This window comes from Agelaius phoeniceus, chromosome 14 (assembly GCF_051311805.1).
Source record: "Agelaius phoeniceus isolate bAgePho1 chromosome 14, bAgePho1.hap1, whole genome shotgun sequence".
Taxonomy (NCBI): Eukaryota; Metazoa; Chordata; class Aves; order Passeriformes; family Icteridae; genus Agelaius; species Agelaius phoeniceus.
This window is the reverse complement of record NC_135278.1, coordinates 2940824-2962499: the sequence shown is the minus strand read 5'-3', so window position 1 is coordinate 2962499 and position 21676 is coordinate 2940824. Positions and strand designations below refer to the sequence as shown.

The 21676-nt window shown below is 43.2% G+C and overlaps 1 protein-coding gene across 1 annotated transcript; it reads right to left on the bottom strand.

Annotated features, from left to right (window-relative positions):
* Positions 1-671: 671 nt before the first annotated feature.
* Positions 672-21378, bottom strand: CHIC1 (cysteine rich hydrophobic domain 1). Its single transcript, XM_054641297.2, has 6 exons — positions 21169-21378; positions 13508-13562; positions 7041-7196; positions 5409-5465; positions 5161-5220; positions 672-4489 (listed from the first exon to the last, which is right to left on the bottom strand). Exons 1-6 carry the CDS (start codon positions 21336-21338, stop codon positions 4439-4441), a joined length of 549 nt encoding a protein of 182 aa, XP_054497272.1. The 5' UTR covers positions 21339-21378; the 3' UTR covers positions 672-4438.
* Between the last annotated feature and the right edge of the window lie 298 nt (positions 21379-21676).

Here is a 21676-nt window from a genome sequence, read left to right as displayed (position 1 = left end):
CAGGAATGCATGCTTTTCCCTCAGGGATGAGCCAAAGGCCTTAGTTTGAAGTCCTGCTTTCCCAGCTCCAAAGGCAGCCTGCTCTCACACACAAAGGGCTGCCTTGTGCTGGGCACAAACCCCTCTGGGAGCCAGGATCTGCTCACCCTCACACCCTGTCCCTGCTCAGGCTGGCTCCCTGGGAGGTGTGAGGAAACCTCTGCTTTTGGAGAGGAATTCCTCTCCTCTGCAGGGACAGATTCCTTCCTCCCTTACCAGGGAGGGTCTGTGAGCCCACCAGAAAATAATGGAATTGTTAAGGCTGGCAAAGACTTTGGAGATCACCAAGTGCAACCATCAACCAGCAGCACCACGCTGGTCACACTAAACCACGTCCTCCAGGGCCACATCCAGACATTTTCCAACACTGCCAGGGATGGGGACTCCAGCACTGCCCTGGCAGGAAGGTGGAGCACCAGGAAAATCAGATTGATGATCAGGCTGCAGTTCTCATCTTTGGAAACCCCTCCTGTGCTTTCCAAGCCTTGTTTGAAGGAGCCAGGGCCCTGGCCTGGCTGTGTCAGGTGTGTCTCATTAGGCACACCCCACCACTGCTGCCATCCCACTGAACACCTCTACAGGGACAGACACAGAAAATGTCAGGGTTTTTTTCCATAAACACATTGCACTACTCAAGGTTTTCATCTTTGAATTTAATTAAAGAAAAATGTCTCAAAGTGATGAAGCATGTCTGACTTCCAGCTTCTTTCAATGGCACAAGCCAGTGCAGTAAATTATAGAAAGCAAGCTCAGTTAGAATTTTATTTTCATTTAAAATAAAAAATAGAGAGAAAACTCTCCAGATGTGAGGTCCTGTTAAAAAAGTGGCTGTTCACTTGTAAACAGAATAAAAGTGTTAAGAACACAGTTTCATACAGCTTAAACAAAACCACTTTTCAGAAGCAATACAAGTATGTTACAACACTGTAAGAACACCAAAAGCAGAAAACAAAAGAATGGCAGAAGAATCACATAACATTGCTTACTAAAGTGATAAATAATTGATGGTGAATGTTAATAGCTTGACATTTTTATTGCTCCAATGGTAGTGTGTTGACAAGAAAATGTAGTAAACTGTCAGTGGGACAATAATAAACATCAATTTATGGTTTTGCATATGGAGTTTTTTGTACCTATCAAGAAGAGCATAGGAACTTCTTTTTTGTATTTATCAAAACCACACCAGATTTAATAAAATTCTTTTTTCTCTGTTTAAAAGTCACCCATTTACAACTGAACCCACACTCCCTAGACTTGGGTGTGCATGTTTGAACACTTCTGTGTTCCAGCTCTGGGAAAACACCTTTGGGCAGGTGGGGAATCACTGAGGAGCAGCTCTGGTGCTTTGCCAGAGTTCTGCACTCCTCAGTACTCTCCACGTACCAAACTTACTAGATACAAACCCAAAGATTTCCTGGATAAAACCTAGAAACAAAATTAGTGTCACCATGTTATTGTGAAGAAATAAACACTGATTTGGTAGACAGTAGCTGCTTTTAAAAATCTGCTGCAAACTCCCACTCCTGAGAGGGACCAGTTAGTTCCCTTTTCTCCTTCTCTGCACAATGGTGTTGGAACCAGCCAAGGCACTTTCTTTACCACTTCCACTCACTCTGCTGATCTTAATCTGTTACACTGCTACAAATTCTGACAGATATCCTCCATGAACACTTCACCAAGTCATGCTGATCATTTCCTGTCAAAAATGAGATTTCCAGTCTTGGGAGACAGAATTACCTGGGATGTTTTGGTCTTAAAGGACAGGCCAAGCAAAAAGAAGCTGTGCAGAGTTCACAGCAGTACTGCCAGCTGCCTTCACCTTCCAGTGAGCTCTGAATCCTGTGTCTTTCACATGCAAATATAATACTGCTGCTGGTTTTGCATTTTAATGCAAATTTATCTACTTATTAAAACATGGAGCTTACTGTAAATGACAGGTTTGGCTCTGGTTCTTTATGTTATGGCCACATAATTAAATGTCAATTAAAACACAAAGACAAGACCCATTCATGGTTTGAAGACTGCACAAGTAATAATTAAGGACAAATTAAAATGTATAGGATTTATGTACTTAAAATGTAAACTTTACAAATTAATATTATGTGCTGAAGTGTTCAAGGCCAGTTTGAATGGAGCTCTGAGCAACCTGGGCTGGTGGAAGGAGGGGGTGGAATGAGAGGAGCTTTGGGGTCCCTCCCACCCAACCCATTCTGTGGTTCCATGGAAGTGCCTGTTCTCCCCTTTGGGCAAGTACAGGGAGAAAATAGATTTGCATGAAGAAGAAAATCAGAACCTGCTGAGATTTCTTGAGTATTTTGCACAACAAAGTTCTGGCAGAACAGTAAGAAACTTCCATTGTTCTGTTAATTACTCCAGAAACTCATTTGTCAGTGAAACCCAAAGAAAGAACTGAGTGTGCCATTTCAGTTTTGGTTTACTCTGCCTTTTCTGCCATTATTTTCTCTGCTTCCAGTTAACACTCATCCCCAAAAAAAGAAATAAATTGGAGACAACACTTTGCTTGGTTCTGCAATGGAAATCTGAGTTGCAGGTGTAGCTAATGATAATTTCAAACAACACAGGAGGTTTTTATTCATGTTACAAATGCAATTACACATTTAGTTGTCACCAATCTAGCAGTCAAACAAAGTTTCTGCATGAAATGTGCAGATTTCAAACTGTGAACCATCAGTCTGGGACAGGAAACAGCACAAACTTCCCTTTGAGTAACAACTTGCATAAAACTGGCCTTCTGTAAACACTGTGTACAAGGAATCTGACCTACTGCAGGTATTGGGATGCAATGGTCTTACAAATACTGTATTTTAATAGCATATTGCAAACTGGAGAGATGCAAATACATTCAGAGGAAACCCCAAGTCACCCTGAAACTAAAAAGCAACTTGGGATGATGTTGCAGGGAGTCAAGATGCTGCAAAGAAATGCCTGGACACTGATAATGAAATCCACCACAACTTGCAGATGCTCAGTTATCTGCTGGGCTTTGTTCTTTCTAGTTAGGAAAGGCAAGGAACTTGCAACAATTTCCATTTGCTTTCTTTTATCAAGTGCTCTTGCTTAGATCAGCCATTAGAGGAAGTTTTTCTACAATGACTTCCCTTCCTGAGATCAGGCAAACAGGGAAGAATCCAAAATAATACTGAATTCCACAAGGCTCTCCTGGCTCTCCAGACAGTGCCTGACTGCCAAAACAGATTCAGGAGCCCTTTCAACTGCTGCCCTTCCTCCCCTCAGCATGTCTGGAAACTCCACTTTGACTGAGATAAAACCTCTTGCCACTGAAGGGACTTCATGTCACTGAACTGTGAAAATGCTGAAGTGCAGCCACACCAGTAACAAAGGTGCTGCTTCAGCTGGGATTTGGCTGTTTCTGATTTTTCTCTTCTGTAACGAAGATCTCAGATTTGAGGCTAATTTTTCCTGACTTTGAAACAAAATAGAACTTAACATCCATATATATTCCTCACTTCAAAAGAGACTTTAGGATATTTTGTTAACAACAGCTGCCATCTACCCCACAAATGCAGCTTTTGCAGAGGTGAAGATTTCAGCTTTGTATTTCAGGTGCTGCAAACACCACCTGAAATACTTGTTAAAATAAAGACAGAAATGCTATGCATTTTTCATCCATTTACTAAACAAAGTGCAACTGAGCCCTACACATCTGACATATGTACAAACTCTTTATGGCTTTCCCATAAAACCAGTGTGGGTGGGGCTGTACAATCCCAGGGGAAGGAGCACATGGAGCAGATGCTGGGGATGTTGGCAATAGAATAAGAGCTATAATACATTCTGTAAACCTTGGCATACCACACTTGACATTATGCAAAGAGTCAATATTTACAAATCCATAGTGGGTAAACTAAAGAACCCCCTAAATGTAAATGATGATTTTGCAAAGTGCAGGACAAAACCAGTGCTGTTGATTGCAAGTCCTATGCAAGCAGGTTCTACTAAAATCATTACTACTGGAGTTTACCTGGACATTCCTACTGAGGGTTTCTAGGATTGCAACACTTAGGATGAAATATAGGATGACACAGCTTTAGGATGCACATTGGAGGACAGCAAAGAGAGAAATTAATAAGGCAGCATGCTCAGAACAAGTTGAAGCAGCACTGATGTTAAGATCCCTAGTGGCAACTCTATCAGTTATTGGTAATGTTAAAAATTCAGAGTGCAACATAGAAGCCTCGTTTAACATAAAAAAATGTGCAAATTGTTCTCTTCTTAACAAAAGAAAGTAACAGCAAGGAAGATTTCTACTGAAGACCATTTTTAAGTCACAGCAAAGTAGACCATCTTCTTTCCAAAATCATCTACAAGGCACTAAGGGTAGAAAATGACAGGTAACATGAAAGACCAATGTTGTTCCTCAGTCAGGTCGAAATATGGGGTATTTTGGTAAGAACTCTATTAATATTACCTGTTGAAGAAGGGAAAAAGACAAGACAGAAGACAATAACCAAAAAGTTCAAAGCTTCAGCACAATTTCCATGAACATAAGCTAATTCATAAGACTAAATATATCTGAGATAGTCAGTGAGGAGGGAATGTTCCCCAGGGTAACAAAGCAGAGATTGCAGAAATAGAGGGATTCTGGGGCTTTGCTTTTTCTGGGGTGGATCTCTTTCCCTAAAGCCAACACAATCTTCACATGTTAAAGGGGATTGGGGAGTGACAGAAGCACAGGAATACTTGAAATTCTGCTTTTCTACAAGGTCTGTCTTGTTTAAAACCATGTGAAATTTAGAGCTGGCAGAAAAAAACCCCACCAAAACAAACCAGAAACACAAAAGAAAAGGTCCAACCGAAAAACCACATTCCTGGAAAGATGCAGTATTTCTGCAAAATTCTTTGAATCAAAGGGGTTGTGAACACACTGGAAAAGGGGGATAGGTGTTAAGGAACTATGGACTGGTGCTGGTGTGGGAATCACTCCAATGCAGAAAGTCCCAGGGGTCTCCCTCATTCCAAATTACAGAGCAAACTGCACATTTGACTGGGAGATCTTTTTGCACAGGGTCACTAAGTGAAGGGTTTTCTCTATTAAATCATAGTTCTGTTGAATAGCAATAAGTAGAAAGCAATACTCACATATTCCATCATATTGCTAGTTTCACATTTCCTTTTACTCAGCTTCCAGTGCAAACCAAGCTAAGGAAATAAATAACAAAGGATTAGCACAGCCTTGTTTGGATGAGGAATGCACCAAGCATTAGCAATACTGAATTATTAGCATCTATTATTTAGGATCAGTATAAAGTATGGAATTATGACAAGACTGTAACATCCTTCATTGCCAATATTCTTCAAGCTGAAACAAACAAGCACTCTTTTCTTACCTTATGATATAGTCTGTTATTTTCCCATTCTAATAACTTCTGAATTGATCTTCTAGTCTAGAAAGGAAGTCAGAAGTGGATCAGAAATGGTTCAGCAGCTGCTCTCATCCAGCAGGATCTCACTGCTGCATTTCTGGCTAAGGTGAATTCATAGGAAGTTAAGTTTTATAAAAGTAGAATGAGCCAAAGAAGAAATACATGGAAATCTTATAACTTCAACCCCCACCCCCCCTTTTTTCAAAAAAGGAAAACACTCATGGGTTTTTTGTTAACTTGGAATCACTGGAAAAATTTCTAAGATCAAGTGCAACTTAGGCCTGTGCTTTTTCCAGAGTTCATTCAGTTATCAAGAGATCCTTTTGAATTTGGTGTTTTTACCTCCCACAGCCAGCAAAGCAGAGTCTCCTGGCCAAATCCACACTCACTGCAGGTATTCTGCTGAAAACACAGATTTCCATACACCTTATTTCCAGATTTTGCTAAGGGAATTGTGATCCGGATTTTGGAAAAAACTCTCACCACCAAACTCCAGTTCACAACAAATTATTTTCAACTCTTGGCTACCAAATGTGTCCTTCATGTCCTGCTCTTTCCACGACTGTGGAGAGGAGATAATTTCTCAAGTTTCAGTGATTTTGAAGGTCACAAAAAGACAATTGTGATGATCCTGCATGGTATACATTTAATTTTAATCACTGCATGGTTGTTATCACTCTCACACTCCTATGCAAGTGCCATAATTGCCCCTACCTGGTGCATATTCTCTGCAGCCTTGAGAATTTCATATAATTAATGGGCATTTATTCAGATTTTCATTGGTACAGGGATATTAAAAATGGCTTTAAAACTGCAAATACTCCCTTTGTATCTCTCAGGCACAAACCTCTGCAATAATCACATTTATAAAAGCAGTTAAAATGAACTAAAACAAGTCCTGTAATTTTTGAGTGATGCAGCTTCGGTGATGAGCACTTCAACAGTTAACACATCAATGCATTTCCAATATTTACTGCTGTGATAAATCAATTCTCAACACAAACCACAGAGGTAATTGACTAAAGTGCTTTTCAAAATTATTACTTTGGGCCTGATTACAGGAGTGGTCAACTCTGTTAGGGGGGAAGTCTAGAAAATAAATTTGTACTTGTTCTTAACAGAAACAGCACAGTAAAATACAGCAGATAAAGCACAGCTCTGAAATGTTATGGTGTCTATTGCATACAAAAAAGTGATTTTTAAATTTTAAAAATCTTTATTTAGGGAGTGGAGGGAGTGGGGATTGGGGGTGTGAAAAGGAGAAGTGATTTTCAGTCTCATTCTGCCACTCTTTGAAGGTCATGAAGGTTCAGTTCTGCGCTCAATTCTTAGACCTTGAAAAATCCTGGAAATTTAGAGTATCATATATTCCATCCTGTTTGAACTGAGATGAGACCAGCTACTCTTAAAACTATTGAGTCAACTGCTAATTTGGTGTAATTTCAAATTTTTTTCTATTTTCTAAGATGGAAACCAGAATAACCTTTTGAATGTGAGGTCAAAGCAGGGTTTTAAAATGGGGAAGATATTATGAAAAGTTATTTAATCCTACCAATAATTTCAAAATGCCTAGAATGTGCTGAAGCATGGACTCACTCTTTTGTTAAGACAGACCACAGGCCAGAGGCTGCAGCCCAGAGTGCAGCAGCAGCACAGGCAGCCACAGAGCAGCCACTTCACATTGACAGGGAGGTTCTTCCTCAGGCAGGCGTTCACCCGGCTGATGCTGGTCTTGAATTCCTCAGGGGCCACCTGCAACAGAAGGCTCAACTTCAGGGAGAGCCAGCACAGGGGTATTTTCACAGAAATTGCCTCTGGAGGTTAAAGTGATACAGGAAATGGCACAATCTTCTAAAGCACTGGTCACCCAGTGAGCATGAAAAGTCATTTTCCTGCCACAAATTCATTTCTAGTGCATGCACTGCACAAAGCTGAGTTCAAAAGGCAAACATCTTTTAGATGAGCAGCTCATCTGTATTTATTGCACCAGAAATTAATAAATGGGCCTGACAACACAAAGGGCCCAGACAAAATCAGAACTGGGACACAGCTGGGCAATGCATGCACTGGCTACACTGAGCAAAACCATGGAACAGTGACAGAGGTCTGCTTTCCAAGGGAATGTGGGAGCAGTTTAGCAAAAATAGGAACCACAGAAAGGGAGAATATTGTCCAAATTAGTGTCACAGCAATCTAAGTCTGCACTGTGCCTGGGTGAAGGCTCTGTCCACAAATCACTTCCTGAAGTGGCCCATAATGAAGCCACAACTTCCCTCGTGGCTGCTTCCTAAAATAGGGAAGCCTAAAAGAAATACCCTGGATTGTATTTAAGGCAGAACAATGCACCTTGTACAGGGTTAGGAATAAAGCCTACTTACTGCAAACTAGCTTTTGGAAATTCAGGACTAATATTTTATCCCTGTATTGCCAGTGCAGAGCCACAGTGGAATTACACATTTTGTATCAGCAAGAAGCTCTTTTCTCCAATAACTGCATTTCTCACCTACTCACACAGCCCAAATCCCTCCTCTCCCTACAGAATCCAGTCACTCCACCTGACAAGGCAAACATGGATTTGAGGCAGGGACTCCAAGATGACACCCTTAAAACTCTAATGCAGCCCAGCATTCAAACACACAGAGCAGAATAAATCAGGCCCAACAAGAGACCTGAGCAGGCAGGCACAACTCAGGACAATTAACCCCCCTCTTTCCTTCCTCCCTGCCATGTGCATGCAAATCCCCAGTGTGAGTCTGTACACAGAGCTGGGCTCCACAGCCCCCAGCCAAGGCAGCCCAGCTCTGCTCATCTGACTCTGCAAACAAGGGAGCAACACCAAGCAAAGTTCATTTAATGACAAAGATCCCTTTCAGCAGGGGCAAAGCCACAGGGCAGGAAATGGGAGAGGACCTGATGCTGCTGCTCTGCCTTTTGAGCTGAATTCTTTAAAGCATTGCAGGGAAGGGAGTAAATAAATACAACATCTGTTTCCTGGCCATTCAGGTCACCAGGCACTACAGAGTCAGGGGGCAGCTGGCCTTGCACACCAGCCAGGCCTACAGTTAAAAACATGAGAACTTAATTTGGGATTATTTTACAGCAGGAATTCATAAAGACATAGAAAGGAATTATTTTGTCCCCCTCCCACATTAATTAGACTGTTTTGCTTTACATCTACAAATGTAACTTAAAAAATTGTCTGTTTTACAAGAGGCAGTTTAGGGGAAAAAAAGAAAAGAAAATGGTCAAAGAAACCCCCTGAGATCCTTTGTACTGGGACATCTGCAATGAAAAAAATCCCATTGTAATGTGGTAAACTATCCTGTACTTGCATGTCTCTGGAACAAAGTTTTATGGATTTCTTTGCCAGTGCCAGATCTTGTACTGGGATATAACAAATACCAGATGCACATGAGCAAAACCATTTCATCTTCAACGTGGGAGAGTGTTTTGTAGGAAAGAACATCTGGGCTGGTGGTTTGCAGTAACCTCAGGCAGCTGCTGCACTCACTGCCTCAAAGTAAACTGGGATTCCTACATTAATTGGCATTTTCAACTCCTAAGGAAGTTTCTATGGGCCTCATATTTAGATATCTACAAATGGCACTTCCTTTGATAGATCTTTTACAATTTTATATTCTGTTTCTGTGAAATATAAAAATAAGTATTTTTTTCCCTAGAAGCCATTCATACTTTTGTAATGAGACTTCCTAAGAAAAGAGAATGTTTCCTTTTCCTTCAGACACAAAGTTTACTGGACCTTGACAACAACACAGCCCAAGCTCCAAATGCAGCTGAACAAATTTGCCAAAGACAATGGAATGACACAGGCCAGAATTCAGTTTAACAAGAATAACCCTTTATCAGTGATACCATCCAACATGAAGAGAACTCAACCAGATCCTCAGATCACAACTGGCAGAAAAATTTGGGAGCTAAGAAGAAAGGCCAGGGAAATTCCCTCTTCCTGTGATAATTTTTAGGGACTCATTGTTCACATCAGGGTAACTTGTTCCTGCATTTTAAGATGAATATTGAAGTACTCTCATTCCTGCAGAGCAAATGACTAAACCAGAAACCAACTTTGGATGCCACTAAGCAACAGAAAATTCCCATTTCAGGAGTTTTGGTCTGATGTTTACCTTAATGTAGTATTATGAAAGCAGCACTGCCTGCTAACTCACCAAATATTTTCATGTAAAGGTGAATACTTGGCTACAACATAAGATGCAATTACTTAAGATGCCTTTGACTAACCCCAGCTATTGGATTGTTTCTGCCTTTAGGAAATGGAATCACAACAAATATTTCTGTCACTAATGACACATCTTCATCTGAAACTAAAGGAACTGGACTAAAGGAGCAAGATAAGCCTCATCTTGTGACAAACAGAAGAAATCACAATTTTGTTGCTCAGTTTACAGCTCAGTGACAGTTTAGCATTGTTACACAGTGATTAAGAACAAAATACCTGTAAATAACTGTTCTAATCTAATAATGAAATGGAATCTAAATGAAAGTCAGCACAGAACTGTTGATTTTCTGACACAATTTTAATTCTTGCCTCCTTGCAGGTACAGCTTTTGAAAGGTGTCTGTGAAGGGGCTGATGTGTTTCAAACAAACAGAATTAACAGCTCCTCCTGCACAAAGACAGCTCCCTAAGAAAGCCTAATTCTGAGCAATTCTGGAAATCTCTTGGAGAGTTTGTGTCTGGCTCTTGAAAAGAATGAGATAAGCACTTTGCTCCTGGCTGTGCTGTACACCTTGGGAAGGGACATTAGCTCCTTTCAGCAGGGAAAAAACAAAAAAAAACATTAAAGGAAAGGAGGGGGTGTCATAATATTTTACAACAGGATGCAGAGGATCTCCAAACACAGGAAGGGAGGCAGCAAGGCCCAGCAGGCCTGATCTTCCTCCTTCAATCAGCAGCAGCAGCAGCCCTATCAATCACACAGCACAATGCCCAGCCCTCAGTTTATGGCTCCCCCTGCCCTGCACTGCACACTCCTCTCTGGGCAGGACCCCTTTTGTTTCAAGATCAGAGCAGGAAATTCCACTTTTCCCCTTCAGGATCACTGCCTCCATCATTTTCTGGTCACCTGGAGCAGTGGCTGCTATTGTGCTCCAAATCACAGAGAATATTTTGTTAAAAGCTTGTTTAAGAGAATTAATAATCCTGTAAACCTGTAGCACACAGAATTTAAATTTAACCAGCATTCCAATTTAGGCCAAGGTCCAATTGCATTATTAAAAGTTAAATATTGCCTCTGTATTAAGTGTAGTCAAATCTTTCCTTATAATGTTCCTCTGAAAAGAAGCCTGGCTTGGGATTTACAAACCAGGTGAGTTTCTGTCTCATCCTGCAAGACAAATATTAATCCAGCTGAATTAGCTACACCAAACATCTGATGTACCTGGGATTTTCCTTTCCTTTATTATTTTATTGTCTGTGCCCTCATATGTACACATTCACCTCTCCCAAGGAAAGCAACCAATGAAGTCTCAATTAAACACTGAAGATGTAATTACAAGCATGTAGCTCTAGGCCAACCTACAACAGCTATGCAGGCTCTGGAAAAACTGGGAGACTGGGAAAATGGGTGAAGGAGGGGATTGCACATTTCAGAAAAAGAAAATCAGGTTTGTTGCCATCGTGATGTGGATGGGCTGAGGGCAGAAAGCTTAAGGAAATTCCTGCCACAAGAATGTGGCATAAACCCCACAAGTTTGTGCTTCTGGGAGAAAGGTGTAGCTACAGTTTTCTCTAATTAGGATTCTCATCCTGCTTTAAAAACCTACATCTTGTCCATCTGTATTTATTCCAAAAAAAACCAGTACCACTGAGAACTCCACCAAACCCATCTAATGGCTTCATCTCTTACACTCCATTAGCAGATGGGATTTATTATGAATATCAATTCACAGGGGCAGCAAAGCCATTCAACTTAATGTTACACAGGCATATGGATAAACTATGACATTGTCTTAGAGGAGCTAAGGACCAGTGCAAGATCAGAGTAAACATTTTAATCCCAATTTGTAAATATTAACAGTCACTGTTATTCATAAATTTTGATTTCATAAAAAGCAAAAAAAATTACATTTTAACAACAGAGGATCTTAAAGTGGGGTCTCAGTTGACTACAATCCTGATTATTGTGAATTATTTAACAGGGTATTTGAAGAAAAACTTACTGAAAAAAATGACTGCATTTTCATTTTCAACAGAGGTTAAGATGATTGACTGTCTCAACCAGAGGAAGAAGCAGATTCTTTATTTCTTGCAATTGACTGAAGTATTAAAAACTGAAAGCCCCACGACTGTGGTTTTTAATGTCTTTCACAGCAGTGGTGGCAGGCAGGAAGAGAAATGTGTTTATTATCTTGTTTGATTGGTGTTCTCCCCTGACAAAAGGGAATTCATCTCCTTGCTCAGAAAGCCCCTCAAATCCACAAGACAACAGAATATCCAGATTCTCAGCAGAGGAGCATCCCTACACACAGCAAACCCCTGCCATGCCTCTCCTGGAGCACTGATTTCACACACAGGACAAGAAGGGTAAATGCCAACAGAAGAATCTCCTCTTTTCTGTCTTTGCTAAATTAAGTCCAAGCACTCAAGTGAACTTTAAATTCAGCTTTTGTTCACTGTCTATTTAACAACAGAAGGACAGTCAGGTGGAAAATGTGACAGCCACTGATGCTGGTATGAAAAAGTGTAGACTTGGCTGTAGGTTGGTTTTTTAATAACTCAAATATATTTTAGAGAGACAGAGATGAAATGATACCATTAAATTTAGTTTTAATGTTTCTTGCCTGGGATTTTCCACAGGCTTATTTATAATAAACTACAACTTGAGCAAAAGAACATCAAAATTGTTTTTTTCCAAGATGTATTGTGGTGTTCAGTGATCAGAAAAGAAAAAGCCTCAGACAAGGTGGTGAAATGCAAAGTGCTCTCAGCAGCCCTCACACTGGAATCAGCAGGATTTGTCTGTCTGAGCTCAGTGAGATCCTAGAAGTCCCAGGCTGATTTTCAGCACCCAGAAGCTCCAAGCAGAAGCTGCTTTTCAGGGCTACTGCTGTCAGATCAGCTGGGCTACCTCAGCACAAGGGTTTTATTCACTGCACTCTGGGTGAAAATGCAGGAGGAGAAAGCCCAGCTGGATCTGGCAGGAGCAGGAGCAACCACTCAGCTGCATTTGTGGATTGTTGGTATGACTCAACCCCTGCAAGGGGCTGCAGAGGGAGTGCAGCTCTATGGGATGACATGAGACAAAGTAGAAAGAGCCAAATAAACTTTTTTTCTTCCCAAATTCTGGAAAAGATACATGAGGGGGATATAAATCAAAGTAAAAACAAAGCACTAGAGAGTGAAACAGCAGGAAGAAAAAAATTCAGGAGAAAAAGAATTAAGCAATTAAAAGATTAAAAAATATAATTACAAAAATAATTTCAAACTAACTAAGAATTTAGTGAAGATTGAATTAATAGCTACAAATTACAGTTCCTTACACTTGCATTAAGTAAGATGACAGGACTCCAGAGAAAGCAAGAGACTTGTCACCACTAATTTTCAGAACTAAATGGTAATTGTGCAAATGTACTAAAACCCTCCTTAATTTGTAGATTTAACACTATGTTTTGTTCTGCAAAGCTTCAGATAAAACAGATTCACTTCCAGAGCTTTGTCTAAACAAACTCAAGGCTTGTCAGGCGTACTGAAAAGAGAGGTCCAGTGTTTGCACTGATTTAATTCACCCAGGAGGGAGCACAAACTCCAGGTATTTCCAAAGCAAGGTTAAGTGAGTGCTGCTCTCATGTCTGCATGGAAACTGTGGGGTCCTGGTGAGCTCTGCTGTGTTTGGAATGTCAATAATGATAACAATCACTGCAAATCCTCCTTGTTTGCAGCTCCACTGAGGGGCTGGGCAGCGAGCAGCTGGGTCACACAGGCCACAGGTAAAGCTGTTAGTGGGGTCATGCTCAGGTATCCAACACAGAACCCACTGCAGGCACTGGCTCCTCCCATGGAAAAGAACAGTTTAATCTCACACTTACCTTCCCTGTCAGAACAGAAGGAAATTCTGTATCAAACTTGTTGCTCAAGCCAAACCTTGAAAACAAAAGAGACAAACAAAATATATTCCACCTAACTTACTTTGTTTCCCTTCATCAAAATTGTAATAAGAGTTTTTACTTTAAAAAGAAGCCACTATTAATTTCCTTTGCCCTTACAGTTGCATCATTTCACGAGTTCTGATCTCAGTTAATAAAGGCCTGGGGTACCATTCAGCCATTTCAGACACAAACACAGCTCAGGGCCTTACTTCAGCACCTCCAGAAGTGGAAAAATCCTTTTCCAACTGGATGGCAGCAAGTTTCAATCTTTGATTTCTGTAAGAAAAAACCCTCCAGCTATGAGATCCCAGGTTCAACAACCCCTTTACTTTCTTACACATGCAGTTGTTTCACATGCAACAGATGAAGTTTCTTTTAAGGAACCCATTCATCATCATCTTAGAAATTTATAACTATGTGGTTTTAAAAACTTCCTTTGGGCTGAGTTAAGGCACCTCCTAAGAGCCTACACAAAGGAGACTTTTACAACAACTATGAAATTCTAGAAAATTAACTTTTGGGTACCACTGTGACTACTTTTCACTGAAGTGTTTTGGGGTTTGAGCAAAAGGTTTTCCTTATAACCAGTGAAAGCTCCGGGGAGCTGGATTTGGCTTGTAAACCTGTTACCACCTATTCCAAAACTCCTGAACCTTTAACATTCAGTAATTTAACAAAATACAGCAGCAGCTGGCCCTCAGCTACAATCTATACGTTTGATGAAAGTTAAATATATTGTACATCAAATCAGCTCTGCTAAACTATCTCCTGAATATATGTGTTCAAAAAAATCAAAATACCTGAAAGAATCACTGCCAAAAAGAAGAGAACAATTATATTTGGTATTGTAGGAGTTATTGAAGAAACAAACTTTGTTTTGAGTCAAACTGAGAGCTGCCATACTCCAAACTGGTCTCTAACAATAGCAGCACTGCTGAAATATCACAGACTTGTGGGATGGTTTGGGTTGGAAGGGACCTTGAAGGTCCCAGCACCTCCCTGGACCTCAGTGCCCATCAGTGCCCATCACACACACACACACACACACCCTGTGCACTCTGGAACACCCCAGGTACCCTAAACTGACCTGAAATGGCTCCCAGGGAACAAAAAGTCAAATCAACCTTAAAGAAGAGAGAGGCAGAACAGAGGAAGTTGTGCTGGCTCTAGAAATCCAGTAACTGAAATGTCTGGCAACAACACTGGTGAAGTTCAATCCTGTCCTTCAATGAATAATTTAAGTTAGAGCCTCTTGTAAAGAGCAATATTTGTGTAAAACATTACAGAAACCCCCAAACAGTAAAACCAGTAAGATTTTAGGCAAGCACAAAGGTTACTAACATAGCACATTTCCATTCTCTGTAATCTGGCAAGTCAGCCTCCACATTTTGTACCTTTTGAAGCTGAAATCTTCCAGGTTTTGTAATGTTATATATTTAGTTTTAAGGAAGCTTGGAGAGCAATGAAGTAGTCTTTCCAGTCTTAAAAAAAAAGACTAAAATTATAAAGCACATTCCCAAGCTTGCTTTGAGGAACCCAGACTTTTCTGTGCATCAGCAATGGAACAACCTGGAATGATCACAAAGCAGGAGCAATCAGACAACACAACAAAATAAAAATACTGGAAAATTCAAGAATTATTTACTCTACCCATCTAACAGACCAATTCCACTCAACCATGCCAAAGGTCCACCTTGTCCTCAACACTGATTTTTACAGTGGCCAGGAGCAGCAGCTTAGGATACAGCAAAAGAAATGAAAAAAAAAGAGCAAAGAGGTACCAGCTGCTCCTCAGAACCCTCCTCTGACCTCCAACAATTCAAACATTTCCTAAGCCACAGGTAGTGTCTTTTACCTCCCTGATAAATATACTCATGGAAATTCCCACTGCACCCCAATTTCCAGAAAGAACAAGAGAAATTAGTGCTTTCTGATGAATAAATCTGATTAGGAATGCAAGATCACAATGTGTTTTGGGTTAAATTTCAAAGCTGATGTCATGACACACATTAAAACCCCCAAATAACTAATTTGTATTAGTTGCCAAAACACTCCCTTCAGTTGCAGCAGGTCCAGGAAACCTGAGTTACAGAATGGCATTTCTCACACTGACATCTGGGAGTGGCTAAAGAATATAACTTTATGTTTTAACTATACTTTAAACTCCATATTTAGTCAGAATCACTGATGGCCTTTAGCACAGTTTTACTAAAATATCTCTGGAAGTTTTACAGACCATTCTGTGATTATTTACTCCAGGGCTTAGAACCATTAAACTCCTGTTAGATGGAGCAGAGGGGTGACTCAACAACCAAATAAAATAAAAAGATTGAAGCAGGATGTTATACAGTTGTACAGCTTTACAGGCAACTTTGTGAAAGTACTGAAGTGTTATTAGAACCTTCCATGTAAAGAAGTTAAAATCTTAAGTATTGATCAAGAGGTAATTAATTGAATTAAGACTTCCTACAACAGACAAGTGATCCAGCATGAGCAGGTCTATGAAATCTTCTAAAATTCAGCACATTTAAAAATCACAATACATCAACTCCAGTAGCTGTCCCTTAAGTCACTTGGAGCAGCAGCTGGTGGTGATTTATTTCTGGGCCAGTTCTGTGACTCCTCAGTGCAAGCTGCCCAAAGTGTAACATTTAGAAATTCAGATCAGTCACCCACGTTCTTTGTTGCACTTTCCTCACTGCATGACAAGTACCTCTCAGAGCCAGGCACTGCTTCCTAGAGGCTGCAACAGAACCAGGATGACCTCACCTGCCTGCTCTGGCCCTCCTGCCCTGTTTTCATGGATAGCACCTCACTTGCCTGCTCTGGCCCTCCTTCCCTGTTTTCATGGATAGCACCTCACCTGCCTGCTCTGGCCCTCCTTCCCTGTTTTCATGGACAGCACCTCACCTGCCTGCTCTGGCCCTCCTTCCCTGTTTTCATGGATAGCACCTCACCTGCCTGCTCTGGCCCTCCTTCCCTGTTTTCATGGATAGCACCTCACCTGCCTGCTCTGGCCCTCCTTCCCTGTTTTCATGGATGGCACCTCACCTGCCTGCTCTGGCCCTCCTTCCCTGTTTTCATGGATAGCACCTCACCTGCCTGCTCTGGTCCTCTTGCCCTGTTTTCATGGATAGCACCTCACCTGCCTGCTCTGGCCCTCCTTCCATTTTCATGGACAGCACTTCACCTGCCTGCTCTGGCCCTCCTTCCCTGTTTTCATGGATAGCACCTCACTTGCCTGCTCTGGCCCTCCTTCCCTGTTTTCATGGATGGCACCTCACCTGCCTGCTCTGGCCCTCCTTCCATTTTCATGGATAGCACCTCACCTGCCTGCTCTGGCCCTCTTTCCATTTTCATGGATAGCACCTCACCTGCCTGCTCTGGCCCTCTTTCCATTTTCATGGATAGCACCTCACCTGCCTGCTCTGGCCCTCTTTCCATTTTCATGGATAGCACCTCACCTGCCTGCTCTGGCCCTCTTGCCCTCTTTTCATGGATAGCACCTCACCTGCCTGCTCTGGCCCTCCTTCCCTGTTTTCATGGATGGCACCTCACTTGCCTGCTCTGGCCCTCTTTCCCTGTTTTCATGGATAGCACCTCACCTGCCTGCTCTGGCCCTCCTTCCATTTTCATGGATAGTACCTCACCTGCCTGCTCTGGCCCTCCTTCCATTTTCATGGATAGCACTTCACCTGCCTGCTCTGGCCCTCCTTCCCTGTTTTCATGGATAGCACCTCACCTGCCTGCTCTGGCCCTCTTTCCATTTTCATGGATAGCACCTCACCTGCCTGCTCTGGCCCTCCTTCCCTGTTTTCATGGATGGCACCTCACCTGCCTGCTCTGGCCCTCTTTCCATTTTCATGGATAGCACCTCACCTGCCTGCTCTGGCCCTCTTTCCATTTTCATGGATAGCACCTCACTTGCCTGCTCTGGCCCTCTTTCCATTTTCATGGATAGCACCTCACCTGCCTGCTCTGGCCTTCTTGCCCTGTTTTCATGGATAGCACCTCACCTGCCTGCTCTGGCCCTCTTTCCATTTTCATGGATAGCACCTCACCTGCCTGCTCTGGCCCTCCTTCCCTGTTTTCATGGATGGCACCAGGCAAATCCCATCACCTCATTTCCCCCATCTGCAGAGTGCTGAGAACACAGCTTGTCCTAGGGAGCTATAATAAGAAAAAATGCATCAATCCCTCAGTAAAGGCTGAAGTGAACATCTTGAACCACCAGTTGCAAACCTCACCTGCAACAGGTACCACAAGGTAATGTTGTTTAGTTTACAAAGCAGGAGCTCAGGTTTTCTGTGCCCAGAACTGAAACAGCAAGAGTTTGGAAACACTTTCTTACATTTAGAAGAGAAATATTTCAAGGTGCTTTACCTTTTAATTTTTTTTTTACTTAAACCTCACCTCATTCTCAGTTCTCCACTCCTGTATTTATAGATAGCAATCAGCCTTACTGGACTGCACAAGTCAAACCTGTTTAGTGAAGCTCTCCAACCCCCTCTGAGCAGAGCTCTTTTCCCCACACCTAATCCAGGGTATGTTTAACCTCTCTGCAGAGTGGGGCTCAGACCCCACACTGCTCTGTATGAGCTATCAGCCGAGCTTTGGCCAACATGAGAGGGTAAAGATGACATTCCTCAAGAGCCCTGAGCTGAAATCTCCCTGAACATTTAACATTCCCCAGTTCAGAACATTTTCCTGGGAAGCCAACAGAACTATCCAAGAATCCTTGCCCACAGATGATGTTTTGGAAAATGAAATTTTTGGTAATGAGTGGAAGGCTGAGGTCATTTGCTGTTTTAAACATGTGGAAGGTGGAACAATACCAGATAATAGTCAAATGTTATCTCAACTCTTCCCTCTCTTCCCCAGCTGATGAAAATAAACTTTTCATCAGCACCTGGACTGTGGGTCCCTGGGGCACTCCTAAGAAAACAGGATACAACACCAAAAGTGAACTTCTAGCCAGACTAGGAGGCCTGCAGACTTCAGCAGGAAGCTGGATACTAATGGCAAAAATATGTTTAATTGCTATTTCATTACCTCATTACCATCCATCCAAATGGACTTAATGATATGGAAAAATTATAGCAGATAAATACAAGGCTACAGCCAAGGTACAGTTTGCTTACTGCTCTGTTTTTGGAAGTTATTGCCTTTGCTTTGCTGGGCATGACTCAGTGTTCACTACAAATGTCTGTGTGCAGATCCTTGGATACACCAAGCAGCCACACTGACTATGGGAGAAACAGCACACAAGGTGTTCAGAACTCCTCAAAAGGGAATTGCACAAGAAAAGGCATTTACTAGGACCTAGTAATTTATCTGTGCTAAAATTCTAAAGCTTTCAAAACCAATAAATATGACAGAATTTTTTCAAAGAATTCTGGACAAGATGAACATAGATTTTGCCAACCAGTTTTACACATATCCTCTCTGACTAAAATAAAACAAATACACTTTACATGGTCACTCTTCCCATGCACAGGGGTAGAATGGCTAGCAAAAGTAAAGTGGGAAGAACAAGATCCTGCCAAATACCCTCAGAAAACTCTTGGAATTTATATTTAGTACTGTTGGATACCGCAGAATAGTTACTCTGTCAGAGCAAGCAGCTCACTGACAAGGTCATAAGAATAGAAACTCTCTTGCAGGAAACTGAGAGTCTGAATCTACCAACTTGGGAGTTTTGTGAGAGAACTGGACATGAAAAACTGCAGCAGTGCCCCTGGAACTTGAGAATGATCCCTTCTCTATACACCAAAAGTATTCAAGAAGGCCAGTGCCAGCTGAGGAACAGGAGCATCTGAAACAAAAATCCAAGCAAAACAATGGCTTTATAAAGATGACTGCTTTTCTTTTTTAAATAATGTCTGACTTGCCAGCTCAGATACTCTCATTAGCAAACAAACCCAGGTTCTCCTGGATGACGTCTCTCCCTTCAGTAACTGGAGCAGGCTGCTTCTGCAGCCAACTGATTTCAAAAGCAGCAGCCTCTGTGTGATCAAAAAGTGACAGAGTTCCAGCACACAAACTCTTTGGGAAGCAAACCAGTTCCCATTTAACAGGAGGTTGGGATTATGTACTCCAGTGTCCAGGCTTTACTTGTATTTTATTGGTAACATCCAAGAACTGTTTTTATCAGTATAAGGAGATTTAAAAATACAGCATGAGCTGATCAAAGCTGCCTCCTACTATGCAGGTAGGTCCTGTTACAGGAAGAAAACTGAGAGGGGTGGGAGAAAGGGAAAATAAGTTGGATGGGGATTCAGCTCAGATGGTTACAAGGGCATGTAGCTAGCTAAGGATTTCCACTTCACTGACAAGAGTGCTTTTTGTGATGTAGACATCCCTAGTTCTTGGAGATCCTCCTGCCCATCCCAAAAAGATGCTGGAGCCAAGAAGGAACTGTAAGTAATATCACTAACATGCAAAAAGCATCACAGAAAGCAAAGCAGATGAGTGTGTAATGTCTTTTTCCAGTTCAGCACTTCAAATCAGGGAGCTCCTAAGATGGGTACTTGGTGTTCTGAGCATCTTTGCTTGTGCTCTACCTCTCCTTTAGTCAGGCCAGCAGCTCTTTGGGGTGAGGACACAAAGAAATTCCATCTGCACGAGCAAATGCACTGCGGTGCAGCAGAGCAGCTCCCCACTGGCACCAGCTCAATGCATCCCTGAGCCAGGCTGCCATGAGGACACAGATCCAACCCCACTTGCCATGGCATGGCAGAGCCTTCCCCAGCCAGAGCTTCTGCTGCAGGGACTTAGAGCACACTGCACCTATTTACTGAGAGAAATGGGAATTTTATGCAATCCAAAGACAGAGCCAAAGCAACACAAGCTTGGTGGGTCTCTGCAATACATAAATTTCAATACCTCCCTCCCTGCCGTGAAAATTAACATGACAACCAACAACTTGTTAAGGATGCACTTGCTTCTATTGATTCTTCAGCTTGCTGGAGCAGGAATACTAAGAAAATCCCTATGAGTAAACATTACATATAAGGAAACACAGCTTGCTCGTCTTCTGTTCAACTGTTTAAATGAGCAGCAAACATTCTGGCTCACGCTGTGTTCCAGTGATAAAAACACTCAATCTAAACCAAACTCTCAACTAAGTTGGGGGCAGATAAAGTAGAGCACGGGCAGAAGCCTCCTCTGCAGTGCAGTGTGGGGGCTCCCCGGCTCAGCCGTGGCACACAAGGGTCACAGCGAGATGGTTTGAACAGGCTGTTCGTCCTCGCATCGCGTGGACTTTGCTTTTTATCTAACAAATTGTTTGGATAAAGAGGAGCAAGCAGGGAGGGCTGCCAGGGCTGCGCTGCAGCCTCTGCACCGACAGCCAACTCCGGCTGTTCATTCACGGCTGGGGGTTCCCTCGAGCTACCGGAAAATGCCCACGTTCACCAAGTTCCCCTCACAGACAGGGGAGAGGGGCGCAGGGCTGCGGCTCTCGGCCCCGCGGGGCGGGAGCCTGGGGCCGACAGGGCCGGGGCACGGAGCTGCCGCTGCCCTCACCCCTCCCGGCGCTCCCGCCCGGCTCCACCGCCCCGCCACACCGGCCCCTCACGCTGCCCCCGCTCCTTCCTTACACGGTGATGTGCCCGGCGCCCCGTACCGCTACGGGATCGGGCGCGTCGCGGGGCCGGGGCAGCTCCTGGCTCCGCACCACGGGCTCGGGCTCATCCTGCTCCTCCTCGTCCTCCTCCTCCAGCTCGTAGATCGTGTCGAAGTCCGCCATATTGGGCAGCAGGACGCTCATCGCCGGCCCTCCCGCCGCGCCTGCGCAGCGCGCGCCGGGGGCGGGGCCGCGCCTCGGCCACGGCGGCGGGAGGGCGGTGCGCAGGCGCAGCGCGGCCCCGCGGGAGCGCGGCCGCGGACCGGGCCGCACGGTGCGGCGGCCGGGGCCGGGCTCCCCGCGTCACCCACCCCCTGCACGAGCTCCCCGGAGGCGGTGGGGAGCGGCTTGTGGCCGGTGTTGGTGGCTGGAGGCGCCCGCTCAGGTGCGCGCGTGCTCGCTCGCCGCTCCAGGGCGGCGGGTAACGAGCCGGCACGGGGAGCTGCTGAGAGGAGTTAGCACTGGTGGTTACAGCGAAGCCG